This window comes from Geotrypetes seraphini, chromosome 15, assembly GCF_902459505.1.
Source record: "Geotrypetes seraphini chromosome 15, aGeoSer1.1, whole genome shotgun sequence".
NCBI lineage: Eukaryota > Metazoa > Chordata > Amphibia > Gymnophiona > Dermophiidae > Geotrypetes > Geotrypetes seraphini.
Window position 1 is genome coordinate 18,415,290 of NC_047098.1, and position 18,920 is coordinate 18,434,209.

The 18,920-nt window shown below is 43.0% G+C and overlaps 1 protein-coding gene across 1 annotated transcript in view; it reads left to right on the plus strand.

Annotated features, from left to right (window-relative positions):
• The window catches only part of MORN1 (MORN repeat containing 1), a 180,966-nt gene that overhangs the window by 34,315 nt on the left and 127,731 nt on the right, over positions 1-18,920 (plus strand). The window contains exons 7-8 of the mRNA XM_033922591.1: positions 4,354-4,450; positions 6,176-6,286. Coding sequence (XP_033778482.1) covers positions 4,354-4,450; positions 6,176-6,286 — 208 coding nt within the window. The remainder of the gene's footprint in view (positions 1-4,353; positions 4,451-6,175; positions 6,287-18,920) is intronic.

Consider the following 18,920-nt stretch of genomic DNA (forward strand, 5'->3'; position numbering starts at 1 on the left):
CCACAGGTGCCTTAAATAAAATGTCCCTTATGGCCTAATATTCAAAGTTAGTTATCCAGGTGGCAGCAACTGCTACCCGATTTAAATAGTGCCCTCCAGGTCATCAGTGATTTTCAATCGCATTATCCAGTAATCGACCCAACCATCTTTTGGTCAAATGTAGACGAAACTATACAAGACTGCGACCCAAAAAACTTCATCTCCCACTGGAAAAATGTGTCCACCAACATCCTTGATGATCTGGCCCCCCTACAAACCAAAACCAGAACCAGCAGGAAATCAGACCAATGGTTTGATAATGAATTACTCCAACTCAAAAGACAGTGTAGAAGATTAGAAAGAAAATGGAGAAAAAAGAACCAAGATCAAACAAAAGCCGAATGGAAAAAAATCAACAAACAATACAAAAATCAACTAAGGGATAAGAGGAAAAGCTACTATACTAACCTCATAGGCACGGAAACCCAAGATTCCAAAAAAATATTCCAAATCCTGAAAGAATTAACAGACACCAAACCATACACAACCACCACGAATACTCCTCCACCATCACCCACCCTCTTAGCAGAACACTTCAAAAACAAAATTACCAACACCAGAGCCACTCTCATCCTTAACCCTTCCCATCAAAACCCAATCACAATCCACCCTCCAGGAAAAGAGGCAACCGCAGCAGACAGAATCTGGACTCAATTCCCCAACATACAATGGTCAGAATTCAACAAATTCTACAAAAAATACAGCCATGCCTCCTGTGACCTCAACCATTGCCCCTCATATCTCCTTACCACATCTAGTGTAAAATTCCGCACCACAATTCTTCAATGGATTCAATTCACGCTCACAGAAGGCACATTCCCTGCTGACCTCAGCGAAATCGTCATCACCCCAATCCAAAAAGACCCAAAAGCACCACAAAACCACCCATCTAACTTTAGACCTATAGCCTCAATTCCGCTATATGTCAAAATTATAGAAGGCCTAGTAGCCAAACTCCTCACCAATTACATAGAGGACCACAACCTACTCCACCCCATGCAATCAGGCTTCAGAACAAACTTCAGTACAGAGACACTACTAGGCTCCCTTATGGATACCGTCAGACAACACCTTAGCACAGGGAAAAAAATGCTTCTCATACAACTGGACTTAACTGCGGCATTCGACTTAGTGGATCACAACATCCTTCTACAGATCTTAGACGCAATAGGCATCTCAGATAAAGTATACTCTTGGTTTGAAGGATTCCTAAAACTCAGAACCTACAGCGTAAAATCAAACAAAGAAAAGTCAGAATCCTGGTCAAATCCCTGCGGCGTACCACAAGGATCTCCACTATCCCCCACCCTCTTCAATCTCTACACTGCTTCTCTAGGAACGCATCTGGACAATATGGGCATAACCACCTATAGTTATGCTGATGACATCACCATCCTCATCCCATACGATCACTCTAAACCTACCATGACAGACAAACTTCACCAAACACTTGAAACAGTCACAACCTGGATGAAAAATCACAAACTTAAACTCAACCAAGACAAAACCAAATTCATCCTTCTCGAAAATGACAAGATCCAAACCACAACCAACTTAGACATAAACACAATCAAATATCCCATCCAAACCACCATAAAACTACTTGGCATGACCATAGACAGATGCTGCACTATGCAACCGCAAATAAATAAAACAATTCAGAAATCATTCGCAATCATGAGAAATCTGAGACAAGTCCGAAAATTCTTTGAAAGAACACAATTCCAACTTATAGTACAATCCCTAATACTAGGGATATTGGACTACTGCAACATCCTCTTCCTTCCTTGCCCTGCAACTACGATTAGACAACTCCAAACGATCCAAAATACAGCTTTGAGACTCATCTACTCATTGAAAAAACATGACCACATCACTGAAGCCTTCATCAACTCACATTGGCTTCCAATCCAAGAAAGAATCCAATTCAAATTCTACTGCATACTATTCAAAACACTACACGGAGACAGTCCATCATACTTGAACAATCGCCTCATACAAGCACCCACTACAAGACAAAGAAAAACGCACGCCCCATTCATACCCCCCCCAATCAAGGAAGTAAAAAGAACAAAACTACACGACGGCCTCCTAGCCACCCAAGCCGCAAGGCTGGACAACCAGATCTCCAACCTCTTGATGACCACCCCAGACTATAGGACGTTCAGAAAAGAAATAAAAACCACACTTTTCAAGAAATTCCTGAAGCAGCAATAACATCACGACCGCTTATTAACTCTAAAACTGACACTTGATCTACCCACTACTGAACTAATAATAACAAAAGAACTCCCACTATGACCACCTATTAACTCTTTTACAAACCACCTCACCCTCAACAACCTGCTAAATGTTTATAAGATCTACAACTTACCTCTCTAGCTAATCATTGTAACTCTGTTTTTTTTAAACTAACCTTTTGTAATCCGCCTTGAACCGCAAGGTAATGGCGGAATAGAAATCCCTAATGTAATGTAATGTAATGTAATGTAATGCCACTGAAAATCATATAGGACTGCCTTGGTAGTCTTGGGGTTGTCTAGGGGCACAGCTAAGACTGATCTGAAATTTATCTTTGTATTCAATGCTGATACTTGGATAAGAATCTGGGCAAGTTGCTGATGATATTTTGCTATATATTCATGATCCAGGGATACATATTTTGTAGGTATGGGGACTTAGCTGGGTTTAAGGTCAACATTGACAAGCCAGAATTCATGGGAGTGCATTTGGATGCTGAGGAGGAGTAGAGGATTGTGGAGGCCTTTCCTTTCAGAATAGCTGGGTTCCACATTCGATATCTGGGAATATATTTACCTTGCAAGCTGAGTCATTTGTATAAGTCCATTTATGATCAAATTTTACAACATATGCATAGAGACCTTCAGAAGTGGAGAGGGCTTTGGTTATCCTACTGGGGAAAGATTGCAGTATTGAAAATTAATGTCCTATCCCGATTATTATTTTTATTTCAAACTCTACCTATTCCAGAGGACATTTTTCCGATTTATTTGGGGGGTAAATCACACCGAAGTGTGTGTATAAGGGAAGTAATTTTAATAAACTTGGAAACATGTTTGAAACAAATTTTATGGGCCCCTAGAGAACAGGGAGGTAGAGCTGTTCCTAATTTAATTTGGTATTATTAGGCAGCTCAGCTGTGGTTTATTTTGGATTAGTCGATCACAGTAGATAATCAGGTGTTGCAACTGGACCAATATTTTGTGTGGGCCCATTACACTGGTGGATGTCGGCTAACAGTGATGAATCCATTTGTTAGACATTTGATTATGGTGTGGGGCATTCTTTAGCAAAAATGGGATAGGGAGGAATAGATGTCTGCTTTGGCAGCCCTTAGAGGAAATCGTTTTTCACTCAGAGAATAGTTAAGCTCTGGAACGCATTGCCAGAGGTTAAGTTCCTGGAGGAAAAGTCCATAGTCTGTTATTGAGAAAGACATAGGGGAAGCCACTGCTTGCCCTGGATCGGTAGCATGGAATATTGCTACTCCTTGGGTTTTGGCCAGGTACTAGTCTGGATTGGCCACCGTGAGAACAAGCTACTGGGCATGATGGACCATTGGTTTGACCCAGTAAAGCTATTCTTATGTTCATATGGAATGAAAAGTTATAAATTTCATATTTTGTATTTAATATGTAAGTATACAAGGTCAAATTAAAGCTAGTCATTAGACTTAGCTGTTGATGAAAGAAAAAGTGAGCATTTGGGGAAATTTCTGAGAAATATTCTTCTTTGCCAATTGGAAGCAACAACACCAAAAATTATTTTGGATAAAAATTTGATTTCCTCTGTTATCTGACAGTAACATAGTTTGAATAATTGGCATGGATCCTGCTATTCAAGTGTTAAATAATGCAGCAAAAGACACAGTCCCTTTTCATATTAGGCATTCTGCTATTGTATGTTAAAAATACTTAGAAAAAGATGTGACCTCTACTTTAAGCAATTTTTGAATATAAGAGCCAGACATGGTCATAGTTTAACAAAAATGTCAACGTGATGGAAAAGCAAAGTATAAGTCTCTCATTCCAAGATATGTAACATAAAACCTTGGATTCCCCAGAAATCTTTTTTTCCATACGATACACTATGAAGTTCTAACTAATCTCTGTGTTTTGTGTGGTCCCCCATTCAGCTGCTCCCAGTAATCTTAAAAAGTAATTTTAACTAGCTGTCCTGCAACCAGGGGCCACCCACCCTGCTATTGAGAAGTCTTTTGAAATAATCCTTCCTTTTATACAGCAGCCAGAGTTTCAATCCAAATGTAAAATGGACATATATTTTCATTTGCAGGGACAGTGGAGTGGTGATGTGTTCAGTGGACAGGGTACTATAATTCACTGCTCCGGTGTTGTTTATGATGGTCTGTGGATCAATGGCTATCCTGCTGGTGTGTATTTTTTTTTTATATACTATCCAATTATTAACAAGACCTAACATAATGCTCTGACAGTCCCACTGTTGATTAATATGGTCTGCTCGTAGCGTTCACATCTATGTACTACCATGTCCTCAATTAGCTTGACAAATGTAACACAGCAACACAAGAATGAAGACAGGACTGGTTTAAATAGGGCCTTTAGAAATATAAAATAAAAGCAATTCATGGAAAGAAATCAAATGCAAGACCTTGTTGAAATAGAAAAGGTCATTGTAAGAGAAATCTACTTTAGAAGGACAATTTGCAGGGTTTTTTTTCTTCTTAAGTTAGCTACATATTCATTCATGGATATTATTTTCTAGAGGGAAGAGAGAAGGGAAAGAAAAGAAGGTTAAGAGCCACTATCCTGCTTTTGAATATTAAATTTATTTACAAGTTTAAATCCGAAGATGTCTTGTTTTGAAAGGAGAAGTCACACAAAAATAATCCATAATGTTCCAGCTCATAATACATGTTCCTTTTAGATAAAAGTGTTTTAAGTTGTAGCTTTACCTCTTGCCAGTTCTTTGGCCTCAAGACAAGGCAGAACATGTCACACAGGGGCTGATTTTCAAAACAGATGTCCAAAAACCAGCATAGACGTTTGGATTGCCAAAATGTCTAAATTGCCATTTTTGAAACCCTTTTTCTTGGCTGTTCATCTTCAGTGCATCTAAATCTCAAGGGGACGTGGTAGAGGTGTGTTTGGGGTGGGAATAGGGCTGGCTTAGGATTTGGACATGTCCCCCTTCCCAGCCCTGTCCTACTTTCTCTGGCGATCCCTGGTGGTCCAGAGGTGCAGCGGGCAGGAGCGAGCTTTCTGTGCTACAGCCCCAATGCTAACCCGGTCGTGGCGGCAGCTGCAGGATCCAGTTCTGCCGCTGAGTGTCAACGAGCAGGAGCTCTCTTTGGCACTCCTGCTTGGCGCTGAGCGGCTTCTTGACTAGCTCCTGCAAATTCTTGCAATTTGTGAGAATTCGAAGGAGCCAGTCAAGAAGCCACTCAGCGCTGAGCAGGAGCGCCAAAGCATGCTCCTGCTCATTGACACTCAGCAGCAGAAGAAACTGGATCCTGTGGCTGCCGCAGGGGGGGGGGGCAGGAGCGCGGAAAGCTCGCTCCTGCCTGCTGCACCTCTGGACTACCAGGGATCAAAGTGCCAATTTTTGGGGAGACCACGACCCCTGTGGCCACCCCCTTTCTGATGCCTATGATATAGTGAAGGACTTGAATTTATCCAGCCAGTTTGTAGCTCATTCCATGTTTCTGCAATCACTGCAGTCTGCTTAGCTTGTGTTAGTTCCTTGCTTAGGCTTAGAGGTGCTATTTATTGTACTAGATACAATTCTAAATTACATATATTGAAGGAGCCTACAAAAATTGAGGGTACCCACTTTAACCCAAATAATTGTCGAATTATTAGCTTTATGAGAAACAGTAGTTTAAGAAGAGAAAAAAATTCAGTCTTAGGTTGAATGATTTTATTTTTGGTGGTTTCACATACGTACTGGTTTTCTTCTAACGGGACCAAAAGTAGTTTACATCCTAGTAAGCATTAAAAAAAATTACAGACTGAAAATGGCAGGCTTTAATGGGAGATTTTGTTTGTGGAATTTAGAAATATCCCCAAGTCAATCAAATTAAATAAATCTGTGACTAAAATAACGATGAGCTCAAGTATATTTGAATGCATTCTAGTTCAAGCCAAGAAGATAGTGATATCCGGTGATAAAGTGATTCGTGTGGTTCAAGGCTCGTCCTTCACTGTTCAGGTCACGCTTCAGAATGAGGAAGGAGTTATTTCTCAATGTAAGAGCTTTTTTTCTCTGTTACTTTGCTTTTTTTTGATTCTTTCTCAGCTCCCAAATTAGGGTTACCAGACGTCTGGGAAAACCCGGATATGCTCTCTTTTTAGAGGACAGTCCAGGTGCCCAGAGGGATTTCCAACACCTGGCAGTTTGTCCAGGTTTTGAAAGTCCCTGAGCTCAGAGCCACGTCTCGAGGTCCCCTGCTTATGTACGAATGTCGACACGATGACAGCACACGCACACGTGCATGCGCGTGATGTCATCGTGTTGACATCCGCACATGCGCAGAGGCCCTCCAGATGCGGCCTGGAGTTCGGGGAGGTTCATGTGGGTGCAGGGCTTGAGGCTGAATGGGACAGAGCTGGAGGCGGAACGGGGCAGGACTGGGGGGGGCGGGGCGGAACGGAGCGGGGCCAGGTGTCCTCTCTTTTTAAAGAAGTCTGGCAACCCTATCCCAAATGTCCCAGTGTGTGACTTTCCGGTTACATCACAATCTCTCAATGCGTGTAGCTCTGACTTCTTTACTGGTTTTAAACTGGTTGAGTTTAAATTGTTTTTTAAATGTACAGATTACTAAACATCATGGTTGTTTATAACTGTTGCAGACCAGATTAATAGGTGCTTTAAAAATGGATTTCTTGAAACCTTAACTGGTAAAAGTGAGGGCAGAACAGAAGCACTAAGCTGTGGCTATCTGCTACGTATTTCAGAACTGTTATCAAACATAGCTTGCAGAGACTTACTGAATATGATGCAGATAGAAGCTTTGGTAATATAGAAAATGGTCTGTTAACGGACACAAAATAAGACTTCATACGATAGGCACAGCAAGAAGGAAATGAAGTTTCAAAAAAAAATATATCCAGTAAACTAATGAACATAATGCATTAATCCCCTCCCCCCTTTTATGAAGCTGTGTCAGGGTGGCTTCATAAAGGGGGGGGGGGTAAGTGTGTTGGCAGTCCCATAATGCCAACTACCCAAAACTGACTACTTAACTAAAAAAATGCCTTGATTCAAGTTAAAAGCTTGTCTAAACATCCAATATTTAAGGGCTTTTATAAATCTCAAATAAGGTTCCTGTAGAAGTTTGGCACGAAGAAAATTCCAAACAAATGATGCTACACAAGTAAATGTGGTATTACAGAAAGAATCCAGCCATTGTTATTCATGAGAAGGATTTGCAAAAGGTTAGCTTGAGATGAGCATAAAATCTGCATAGTCTGATAAGGAAGAAGCACATGTAAATAGATAATAATAATAATAACTTTATTTTTATTATCTATTTACATGTACTTTTTCCTTATCAGACTGTACAGATTTTGGGCCTGATTCTCTAAAAGTGCGTCCCGATTTTAGGCAGCTGTAGGCGTCCTACAGCTGTCTAATCAGCCAATCAGGATGCACGTTTTAAAAAAAAAATGCTCCCCAGGCAGGCCGCCTATATTGAAGGCGAGGCCCGCAAGACACCTAGGCCCTGATTCTGAATAGGACGCCCGGGAGAGGCGTCCTATTCAGAATCGGCCTAAACTAAACCCTGATTCTGTAACTGGCGTCCATGTTACAGACGCGGGTTAGAGAAACGGGTTAGATTAGACACGGCCCGCTACACTTATCGCGGCAAGGGATCTCTCTGCCGCTATAAGTATAGCGGGCCGCGGCCCCCTGACCAGGAGGGTGCCCAAACCCTCTGCCCGAAGACGCACCCCCCCCGACACTACTGACCGCCCCCCCCCCCGACATTACCGATCCCCCCCCCCGACAATATCGATAGCTGGCAGGAGGGTGCCCAATCCCTCCTGCCCGAAGACGCACCCCCCCTGGCGCTAACCCCCCTCCCAAACCTCCACTCCACCAAACCTGTTCTTAGATGGGTCTTGCACGTCTTGAGCCGGCAGGCACGCCTCGTCGAAATGAAGCGGGCCCGCCCCTTCCCGGCCCATCCCGCCGAAGCCTAAGGCCTGATTGGCCCAGGCTCTAGAAGCCTGGACCAATCAGGCCTTAGGCATAGCGGGTCCGCCCATCCCCACTTAATCTAAGGCCTGATTGGCCAAACAGACCTTAGATTAAGTGGGGATGGGCGGACCCGCTATGCCTAAGGCCTGATTGGTCCAGGCTTCTAGAGCCTGGGCCAATCAGGCCTTAGGCTTCGGCGGGATGGGCCGGGAAGGGGCGGGCCCGCTTCATTTTGACGAGGCGTGCCTGCCGGCTCAAGACGTGCAAGACCCATCTAAGAACAGGTTTGGTAGAGTGGAGGCTTGGCGGGGGGGTTAGCGCCGGGGGGGTGCATCTTCGGGCAGGAGGGATTGGGCACCCTCCTGCCAGCTATCGATATTGTCGGGGGGGGATCGGTAATGTCGGGGGGGGGGGCGGTCAGTAGTGTCGGGGGGGCGGTCAGTAGTGTCGGGAGGGGTGCGTCTTCGGGCAGAGGGTTTGGGCCCCCTCCTGGTCAGGGGGCCGCAGCCCGCTATACTTATAGCGGCAGAGAGATCCCTTGCCGCGATAAGTATAGCGGCCGCGTCTACTTACAATGTAAGCCAGCATTTTGCTGGCCTACATTTTAAGCTTCTCCTCTACTAGGGAGACGCGTAGGGCCGCCTAGGTTCAGCCTAAGGCCCGCCTAAGGCCCTTAGACGAGCTTAGGCATCTTGCGGGTCTCCCTAGGCTCCCGGAGGTGCCTTCAGGCTTGCCTGGGGAGCATTTTTTTTTTTTAAACGTGCATCCCGATTGGCTGATTAGACAGCTGTAGGACGCCTAAAATCGGGATGCACTTTAGAGAATCAGGGCCTTTATGCTCATCTCAAACTAACCTTTTGCAATTCCAGTTTAGTTGACGATACACGATAGGCAATCAGTGTTAATAATGGGCTCATAGGTTTAAATCTCACAACATCAAGATTAGGCGTAGACTGTTTTTTTCTAAGGTCAACATACAGAAATATTTCTTCCAAAATACCTTAGATAATTCTTCTATAATAACATATAGCAGCTCACAGACCTCAGCGCTGTTACTGTGTGAAAATCAAGTTTCAATACACACAGTATTTATACACCAAAATCATCATCGGTCAAAAGTTTTTCTAAATTTTATGAAGAAGTGCTTATAGTTCTCTCTCTCTCTCATTTATATATATAAATACATCTTTAAAAATATAAGTACTCATCTTAGTGTGCAAAAACACGGCTTGGGGTGCATATTCTGACATAGGATTATGTTTCGCCAAACGGCTGTATCAAGGAATCCCCCTTTCAGTTGACCAGAGCAGTGTCACCCGCGTTTCGAAGTTTGTCGAAACATAGTCCTATGTCGGAATATGCACCCCCAAGCCGCGTTTTTGCACACTAAGTTGAGTACTTAAATTTTTTAGGATGTATTTATATGTATTAAGATATCTTAGTGTGAGAGAGAGAGAGATTTTGCTATATGTTATTATAGAAGAATTATCTAAGGTTTTTGGAAGAAATAAATCTCATAACACCATAATCCAATGTACAGCCATGTGGCTCCTTTGATTGAAGTCCTTGTAATTGATGTTATGGTCACTCTATAAGCAGTGAATTGAAATAAGTCAATCCTACTAATTACAAATGAATGGAACAGTAAAAGGGGGAGGGGAGAGTTAAATCTTCCTCAGGTAATAGAAAGAACTCTGAGTTATCCTAGTGATATAGAAAAATGTTAATTTAAAATCCAGGTTGACTTCCAAAGATATAGGGTGAGATATCTTACATAATGTATTTCTGGGGTACAACCAAAGTGTTTCATAGACTTGCCCCAGTTGTATTTCCTCTCGAAGTAAAAACAGAAATGACCACAAAAGAAAAAAAAATAAGAGAGAGAGGCATGATGGCGAGAGCCTGTATAGAATGGCAGGTACATCTCTAAAAACAAAGGAAGGGGAGAGTAACCTGCACAAAGCTATAGGTGGAAGCCTGTTCACCTTTATTGTGGTCTTTACTGTTTAATAGGTGAATTACCTCTGGTCATGAACTGCTTGCAGAAGGATGTCAATCACATCTTTCAACCCCTCCTCCTTCACCAGTGGAGTATAGTGCCCTATTCAGTTTTTTCTTCAGGAAGTGAGCTGAGAAGGTGTGTTCTGATCTTCTCTGTTTGATTTATATTTTTTTCGGATATTTTTATCCGTTTTATAAGGCTTTGGTGCCTAGAGGTCCCCATTTGGGGGTAGCTTTGCCTGGGAGGACAAAGATTTTGCATGGGCAGTCTGCACTTGCAGTTCAACCCCCAAGTATACCTGCTGAGACAGCTTGCTTTGTGCATCTTAGAAGCTTGGGGAACATTCTCCTGGGAGATAGCTTGTCTTCTGATTTACCAAAGGTTTGAGGCAGTTGGGGAGAGGGGGGAAGAGAGCAGCCCAACTGTTTTGTTTGGGGTGTTTTTTTATGGGGACAGATGGAGGAGCATAATCAAAAGAAACATCTAAGTCCGTTTTGGCCTAAGTCGCAAGTCGCCCAAAGTCAGACTTGGGAAAAGGTCCATTTTCGAAAAATACATCCAGCATTTTTTTTTTTTTCCGAAAATCGTCCAACTGAATGTCCAGCCATCTGATCGCCCCAGACCACTAAGTCGTCCATCTTTATACCCCATTTTCAACCAAAAATTCGTCCAACTCACAAATGCCTAGAAAAAGACCTTTTGGGCATGGGAAGGGCCAGAAAAGTGATGGACTGGACACCCAGACATGGCACCAGGGTAGTGGGATTCCTTACAGGGCACTGCTGGGAACTTCACAAAAAGGGTTCCATATACACATCTCACTACAGCTCCCTTATAGGTCATGGCGAGTCCCCCAAAACACTCCCAGAATCTACTAGACCCGCCTATCTACACTCCAATAACCCTTATGGCTGCAGGAGCTACTTATATGGCAGTACAAAAGGGTTTGAGGGTGGACATTTTTCACCATGAATGCAGTGATTAGAGTGGCTTATGGGCCTGGGTCCTCCTCTCCATGGTTCACTAACCCATCCCCAAGACCACGTAAACCACCTCTGTGCAGCTATACTAGGCTTACCTATGCCAGGCTGCCAGGTGCTGATGATCTGGAGGCAGATATATAAAGTTGTTATTATGATTTTTATGGGGGGGGGGGCAGTGATGACTGGGGCAGTGTGTGGGGGTCTGTACTTTGTGTCTGCAGTGCTTATCTGGTCGCTTTGGATACCTTTTGTGGACTTAGACCTGGTTTTAGATGGCCTAAGTCACAACGTCCAAGTTCCGTCTTGGCAGTATTGTAAAACTTTTGGTTATACATGCAGTACGACTAAGTCTAGGATGGCCCACGTCCAGCCCTAAGCCCGCCCTCGACACTTCCTGACATGCCCCTTTTAGCGCTGGTCGTTCAGCAGCACTGTGAAGGCCTAGGTCGTTTTTAAATACGTCTAAAAGCCGGTTCGATTATTCGCACTTGGCGACCTGTCTTTTAGATCGTCCAAGTGCCAGTTTAGGCCGGTTTTTAGACGTTTTTCTGTTTCGATTATGAACCCCATATTATACGTGTGTAACACACACACACAACATCTGTGCCCATTACAAAAAAAGAAAGTCTTCCTGCCCCGAACAGCTGAGTGGCAGGAGAACTGCTTCTGGGCTTCCCTGCCGCTCAGCTGTTCGGGCTTCCCCTGCTAGCTCTGTGCATGTGTCAGTTGCTTTTCCAGTGGCTGATCGGATGGATTACGGTGAAACCTCTGCAAAAGTCATTTGTATGCAAAATTGTTTGAATATCAATCACCGTTTTCAAATTGGACATTTACTGGTCTCGCAATGAATTTTAATTGCAATTGTAGAGCTCCAGACCTCTGTTCCTAATCCAACCCCACTTCTCTTGCGTATCCCTTCACCTCCTCTCCTTTCCCCTGGCTCCACAGTTCCATTTGGGGGGTTTTTGTTTACAAATTAAGCCCTGGCTTACATGTAGGTAACTATGTTGTATGTGGTAAAAGATGGATGCTTTAAAAAGACAAATAGGAAAAAAATATCCTCTTATATAACTGTGATTGCTGTAAGTAAACATGAGGATTTTTGTTTGGGGTGGGTTTTTTTTTTTTTGGTTTTTTTTTTTTAATTCTCCAAAGTACTTTCTTGTAGTAATGAAATGCCAGGCAAATGAGGCAGTTGTCATGCCAACATTACTCCTTTTCACTCTATTCCAAACCCTAGTTTACTTTAGTAATCTTAATTTATAAATGTCCCATTTTTCTATCTGGGTTAGACAAAGCCCTTTAGAAAATGCATTTTGGTTTTTTGTTTCCTTTTGACAGCATCGCATTAGGTAGGTCCACATCCAAGAGAAATGTGCTAAATCAGTTTCTGTGCAGAATTGTGTTTGTAGGGTAAGTTAAAGTATTTTCAGTCAAACTGTGGGAAGATGAGGCTATAACCTTGGAGAAAAAAAATGAAATCCAATCACACATAACTTAGAATGTGCAAAATGTGGAGGAAAAATCACATTTTGCACATTCTAAGTTGTATGTGATTGGATTTCACTGATTTCATTTTTTCCTTTTGGTGAATTATTTTACTGGTGAATCCCTCCCTGTTTGGTACATTTACAATCTTGGAGAGACATTTACCTTTTCAGATAAATTTACAAAGCATCATTACCTCAACTTTGCCTCTCACCGAGAGTCTGTATTTTAAGGATTTCATTAGACCCTTAGGCCCCAATGCTGTAAACTCACTGTCAGGCTCATAATCAAAAAACACAGCATCATAAATCGGCACTTGGATATCCTAATCACCAGGACATCCAAGTGCCAATAATCGAAACCGTCTTTCTGTACGTCTAGCGAGATATTCCAGCCTCTATATGTCCATAGCACGAGATGGGCATGGTGGAGTTGTGTTAAGGGTGGGCTTTGGGTGGTCTCAAGGGCGGGTTAGACATGGACATCATGCAGCGATAATCAAACATTTTTCAAGACATTTTAAAATGGTCTAAGTGCCCCAAAGGTGCCCAAATTGACCAGATTACCACTTCATGCATCAAGGTAAGATACCCCCATATTCCCCCAGTGCTCACTGACCTCCTTCTACCACAGAAAAATGAGAACAAAAATGTACATACCTGTCTCTAAAACAGCAGCATCTGGTATGGGGAAGCCTAGTAGAGCTGCACACAGGTGTCTTAAGTAGCCTGGTGGGTGGGTTAGTGAACCATAGAGAGGAGAGCCCAGGCCCATAAGCCACTCTAACAACTACATTTATGGTAGAAGGTGTGAGCCCACCTAAACCCTATTATACTGCCATATAACCACAAGTGCTATTGGGGTGATATATAGGAGGTTTTGGAGGGAGGTTGGGGGACTCGCCATAAATTATAAGGTGGTTATAGTGAGATATACAGCTGGCACCTTTTATTTGAAGCTCACAGCAGTGCCCTCTAAGGTGTCCCATTTGCTCTTTCAGGATGTCTATGTGGCCAGTCGAATACTATAGTGGCCCCCACCCATGTCCAAATGGTCAGGATTAGGACTTTTTCAACAGGGATATTTTTCTGATCGAAAATGGGATATAAAGTTAGACACGTCCAGGTGGCAAAGACGTTTAGACAATTTTCAACAAAAAAAAAAAATTATATTTGGACTTCAGCAGTTTGTCATTCGAAAATGGCCATTTTTGTACCTCCAACTTTGGATGTTCAGCTGGAAACGTCCAAGTTGGATTTAGACTTTTCTTTTCGAAAATGCCCATCTGTGCCTTTAACAATTGATGCTAAACCAGATCTTACCGCTTTCGGCTCTTCTGTACTTTCAGCAGGCTCATCTGTCTGCCCTAGATCCTAGAGGACTGCTTTAATACATCCCAAGTGTTCCAGAATGATGTGCCTATTGCACTAGAAGGAAAGATTAGGTACTTGCCTTGATAATCTTCTTTCTAGTAAATAGACACATCATTCTGGAAACCCATCCTGTCAGATATTTATTAGCTTGCTTGTTTCTGTCCTCTGTCCAGTATAGTCAAGGAAAGGGGGAACCACTACTGTTGTGAAGAGACCTTGTAGTACTTTTCAGAACTCCAAGACTGTTGGTGCAGGTTGCACTCAGGTAGGTGGCCTGTTCATTCTACCTTGTTACAAGGTTAAATGTTTAGATGTTTCATGATTATTTCATTTTATATGTTATGATATGAGCAGACTATTGTTTAAATTTATATCATGCTTTATGAAGCAGCTTATAATACTTTTAAAAGACACAAGGGGAATCTCAGAATGCCACTTGTCTGCTTGTTGGTTCCTGCAGTACAATGTGGCAGCACTCGTCACTGGTTCCACCAAAGAGATTCCACAAGGAAAACAGCAGCGCAAACACAAAAGAAACTGTGGAATTGATGATCCTGTCAGAAGTAATTGCTGCTTTTTATGGGGACGGGCAGGGTTGGAGGTAATTCCTTGCGGGGATGGGTGGGGACGGAGAGGATCCTGATGGGGGGGCGGGTGGGGACGCAGAGGATCCTGGCGGGGACAGGTGAGGACGAAGAGGATCCTGGCGGGGACGGGCAGGGATGGGTGGGATTTCTGTCCCCGTGCAACTCTCTAGTCTAGATACTGGGACACAATTAGGTCCTATATCATAATAGCCTTATTTCTTTTAGATTTGAAGTTTTTGGGGTTTTTAAAATTACTATTTATTTATTGAATTCACAATATTCACAAGCATAAATCTTGTTCCATGTAATACAGAGAAAGAACAATTCAAAACAAAATTTTTTCAACATAAACAATATGAATTTTACCTCTTCCTTAGACCACTATTTGGGGGAGTGGTAATCACAATATAATGGAGATAAACAAAGGTATCAAACTTTTAAAAGGAAAAGGCTTAGTGTGATATCGGTTGCTATAACTTAAAAATCCATTCCTTAATCAATCCTTAATGATCTTTTTAACTTTTAGAAACTCCCTCAAATGGTCTGGAGAATAAAAAGTATATTTTATTCCCAAATACCTAACCAGGCATTTACAGGGGTATGCTACAAGAAAAGTAGCCCCCAGTTTAAGAGTCTTTTGACATAGGGAAAGAAAGTCTTTTCTTCTCTCTTGCGTAACTTTCGAAACATCTGGATATATCCAAAGTCTTTGATCTCCAAATAGTTTTGAGAATTTTTGAAATATAATTTCAAAATCATATTTAAATCTTGTTCCAAAATCATATTTAAATCTTGAGATCTAAAGTTAAGTAAGCTTACCTTTTTTTTTTTTTCAATTCTTTATTCATTTTTTCATCTTACATCAAGTGTACAATAATACATCAATTGAATCATACACATCACTTGAAATTCTTTTCTATTATCATCTTAAATACATAAATTAAGCCCCTTTCCCAATATTATAATTATACTTACCTTTAAAAAATGCCATATGAGTACAAACAAGGTCCGGAATGGTTGGGGCAGAAGCAAACTTTGTGCAAGGTACTTGAAACCTCACTGAATGTGATTTAGAGAATCATGGTGCTCCTGAATTTTTCCAGTTCCAGGACTGGAATAGGGGACTGGGCAAAGGAAGAAATCAAGAAAAAAAAGTGTCAAGGAACCTACTCAGCTTCTTAGGTGCGCTCCAAGAAACCTACTCAGCTTCTTAGGTGCGCTCCAAGAAACCTACTCAGCTTCTTAGGTGCGCTCCAAGAAACCTACTCAGCTTTTTAGGTGCGCTCAAGAAACCTACTCAGCTTTTTAGGTGCGCTCCAAGGAACCTACTCAGCTTCTTAGGTGCGCTCCAAGAAACCTACTCAGCTTCTTAGGTGCGCTCCAAGGAACCTACTCAGCTTCTTAGGTGCGCTCCAAGAAACCTACTCAGCTTCTTAGGTGCGCTCCAAGGAACCTACTCAGCTTCTTAGGTGCGCTCCAAGAAACCTATTCAGCTTCTTAGGTGCGCTCCAAGGAACCTACTCAGCTTCTTAGGTGCGCTCCTTTGGCATGTACAGTTGAATTAAAAATTCTTGTAGCAGACATCATTGTCAGACAATCAAGTAAAATGAGGCAGGCAGAGTAAGACCATATGGCCTATCCAGTCTGTTGAACCATACAAACTACTAAGCTCTACAATCCCTCTCCTTCAGAGATTCTCTGTACTTGTCAGTAAAATAATATATAGTGAGGTAGAGTATAACAATACAAAAGTTGTTGTAGCAGATGTTATCTCTGGGTCTAGCCAGGTGTCAGTGGCAGGGAAGGGCAGCAAGCAGCGTCAGCGACACTGAAAATTAACAATACAGTGGTACCTCGATTTGCGAGCGCCCCCTGCGAATCGGCACCCTCCCCCCCGTGATCCGGCACTCCCCCCTGCTGCCATCGGGCACCCCCCCCGGCCGCAATCGGGTACCCCCCCAGCCATGATCAGGCACCTCCCTTTGGCCGCCATCGGGTACCCCCCCCCGCCGTGATCGGGCCCCCCCCCGCCACGACCTGAAGTCCCCCAGAGCCCTCTTCTTACTTTAATGTAGCACCGGCATGTCAGCCTCCTCTTCTGTACTGGCCTTGAGCATGTGCGCATGCTCAAGGCCTGCGAGTTCATGTTCATGCTCAAGGCCAGCACAGAAGAGGAGGCCAACATGCCGGTGCTACATAAAAGTAAGAAGAGGGCTCTGGGGGACTTCAGGTTGCGGTGGGGGGGTGCCCGATCACGGCGGGGAGGTGCCCGATCACGGCGGGGGGTGTGTGCCCGATGGTGGCGGGAGGGGGGTGCCGGATCACGGGGGGGGGAGGGTGTTGGATCACGGGGCCTTCGGGGGGAGCTATGCTGGTTCTCGTGGGGGGGGAGCAGCGTTGCTGGCCTCGGTGGGGGGGGGGGAACCTATCAAAGCGAGTTTCCATTATTTCCTATGGGGAAACTCGCTTTGATAAACAAGCATTTTGGATTACGAGCATGCTCCTGGAACGGATTATGCTCGTAATCCAAGGTACCACTGTATCAGGTAAAATTCAGTTAAAAGAAGTATAAAGTGAGACAGAGTATTTCTTCACAGAGAGAGTGGTTGATCATTGGAACAAGCTTCCAATGCAGGTGATCGAGGCAAACAGCGTGCCAGACTTTAAGAATAAATGGGATACCCATGTGGGATCCCTACGAGGGTCAAGATAAGGAAATTGGGTCATTAGGGCATAGACAGGGGGATGGATCAGTTGAGTGGGCAGACTTGATGGGCTGTAGCCCTTTTCTGCCGTCATCTTCTATGTTTCTCTATGTTTCTATGAGAGCAAGTACTGAACTTTTGAGAAAAGAAAAAATCATCATGTGGGCATAATGATTGTACATGCTGTTCCTTGGGACAGCTAATTTCATTTTATTTTATGGCTGCAGCTTTGGTAGAAGTAACAGAATTATGCAATTTAATGTTTTATTATAGAACAATCTATGCTATTTCCATCAGTTCGTTGTATTGGCATATAGGAGTGATTTTCTAGTATTATAGCTTTCATTTTTGCTTATAAATCTGTACTTGTCAAAACCCTACCCTTTCAATCAGCATATATGGAAAAGTGAGATGCAATCACAAAAGCATGTTGGGTTCTTTTAACGAAAAATGCCTCTCAGATGTTATATGCTGTTAATGAGTTCTGTCTTTGGATATAGAGAATTACCTCTGAGATACTACTGCATTGTTTTCAGAATAAATAGGAAATTCCTAAGCAACATCATAGTAGGAAAACCTTTGACCATGCTAAGGTGACTGCTGCTGCTATTGGAAACTTACATTCATTAGATGAGCCCTTAGGTGCTGAACATAATCAGAGAATCAAGAAAACTGATGTACTGAAAAGGCTTTGTAAAATGCAGGTGATTTTAAATGTATATAGGGCAACTCTTAAAACTGGATACCCCCATTTACAGTCCCTTTGCATATGTAAATTTCCTGAATACTAGCACTTTTCCTGGATAAGTGATCAATTATGCAGGTTACATGCTAGCAGGGCATCTTGAGCATTATTCTGTAAGAGCATGTGTAAATGGTATTCAAATCAGAATTTAAACATCTAAGTCAGGATGTCTGTAGAACAGGATCTGCTGACTTAGAGCCTCTTCTAAAATGCACAAAAGAATGTGCCTGTAACTTGCATCATGAGCATCCATTTTGGAAAAATAGAGGTCTAAAAGTAGTAACACAGGGGCAACACAGGAACACAAACATCTCTGTGGATATCCAAAATACGAAAGGCACTCTTAAAATAAGCATATATAGATGCAAAACGGGGGAGGGGGAGAGCTAACGTGAGTAGAGCATGGATGGGAAACTGGCAGGGCTCCCACTTAAAAGCTTAACTTACAGAATATTGTAAGTTACTGTAGTGATTTCAAAAAGGCGAGTCATTCTCCAAAAACCTTGCATGTAAATGAGGTTGAAGGAAAGTAGCGAAGATGCGCTAAATCTGCATGTGCCCATCGCTGGTGATAACGATGATATGTGCACAGAATAAACACAAAAACAAAAAACAAATCGAAGATCGGCAGGAGAGATGCCCACTCCTTTCCTCTTGCCACCGAAATCAAGCAACACCACCCCCACCCCCCCCCCACCCCACACACACACACAACAGCGGGAGAGAAGTCCACTCCTGCCACCCATCAAGCACCCACCCCCCCAAGTTGCAGGAGAGATGCCCACTTCCTCCTGCC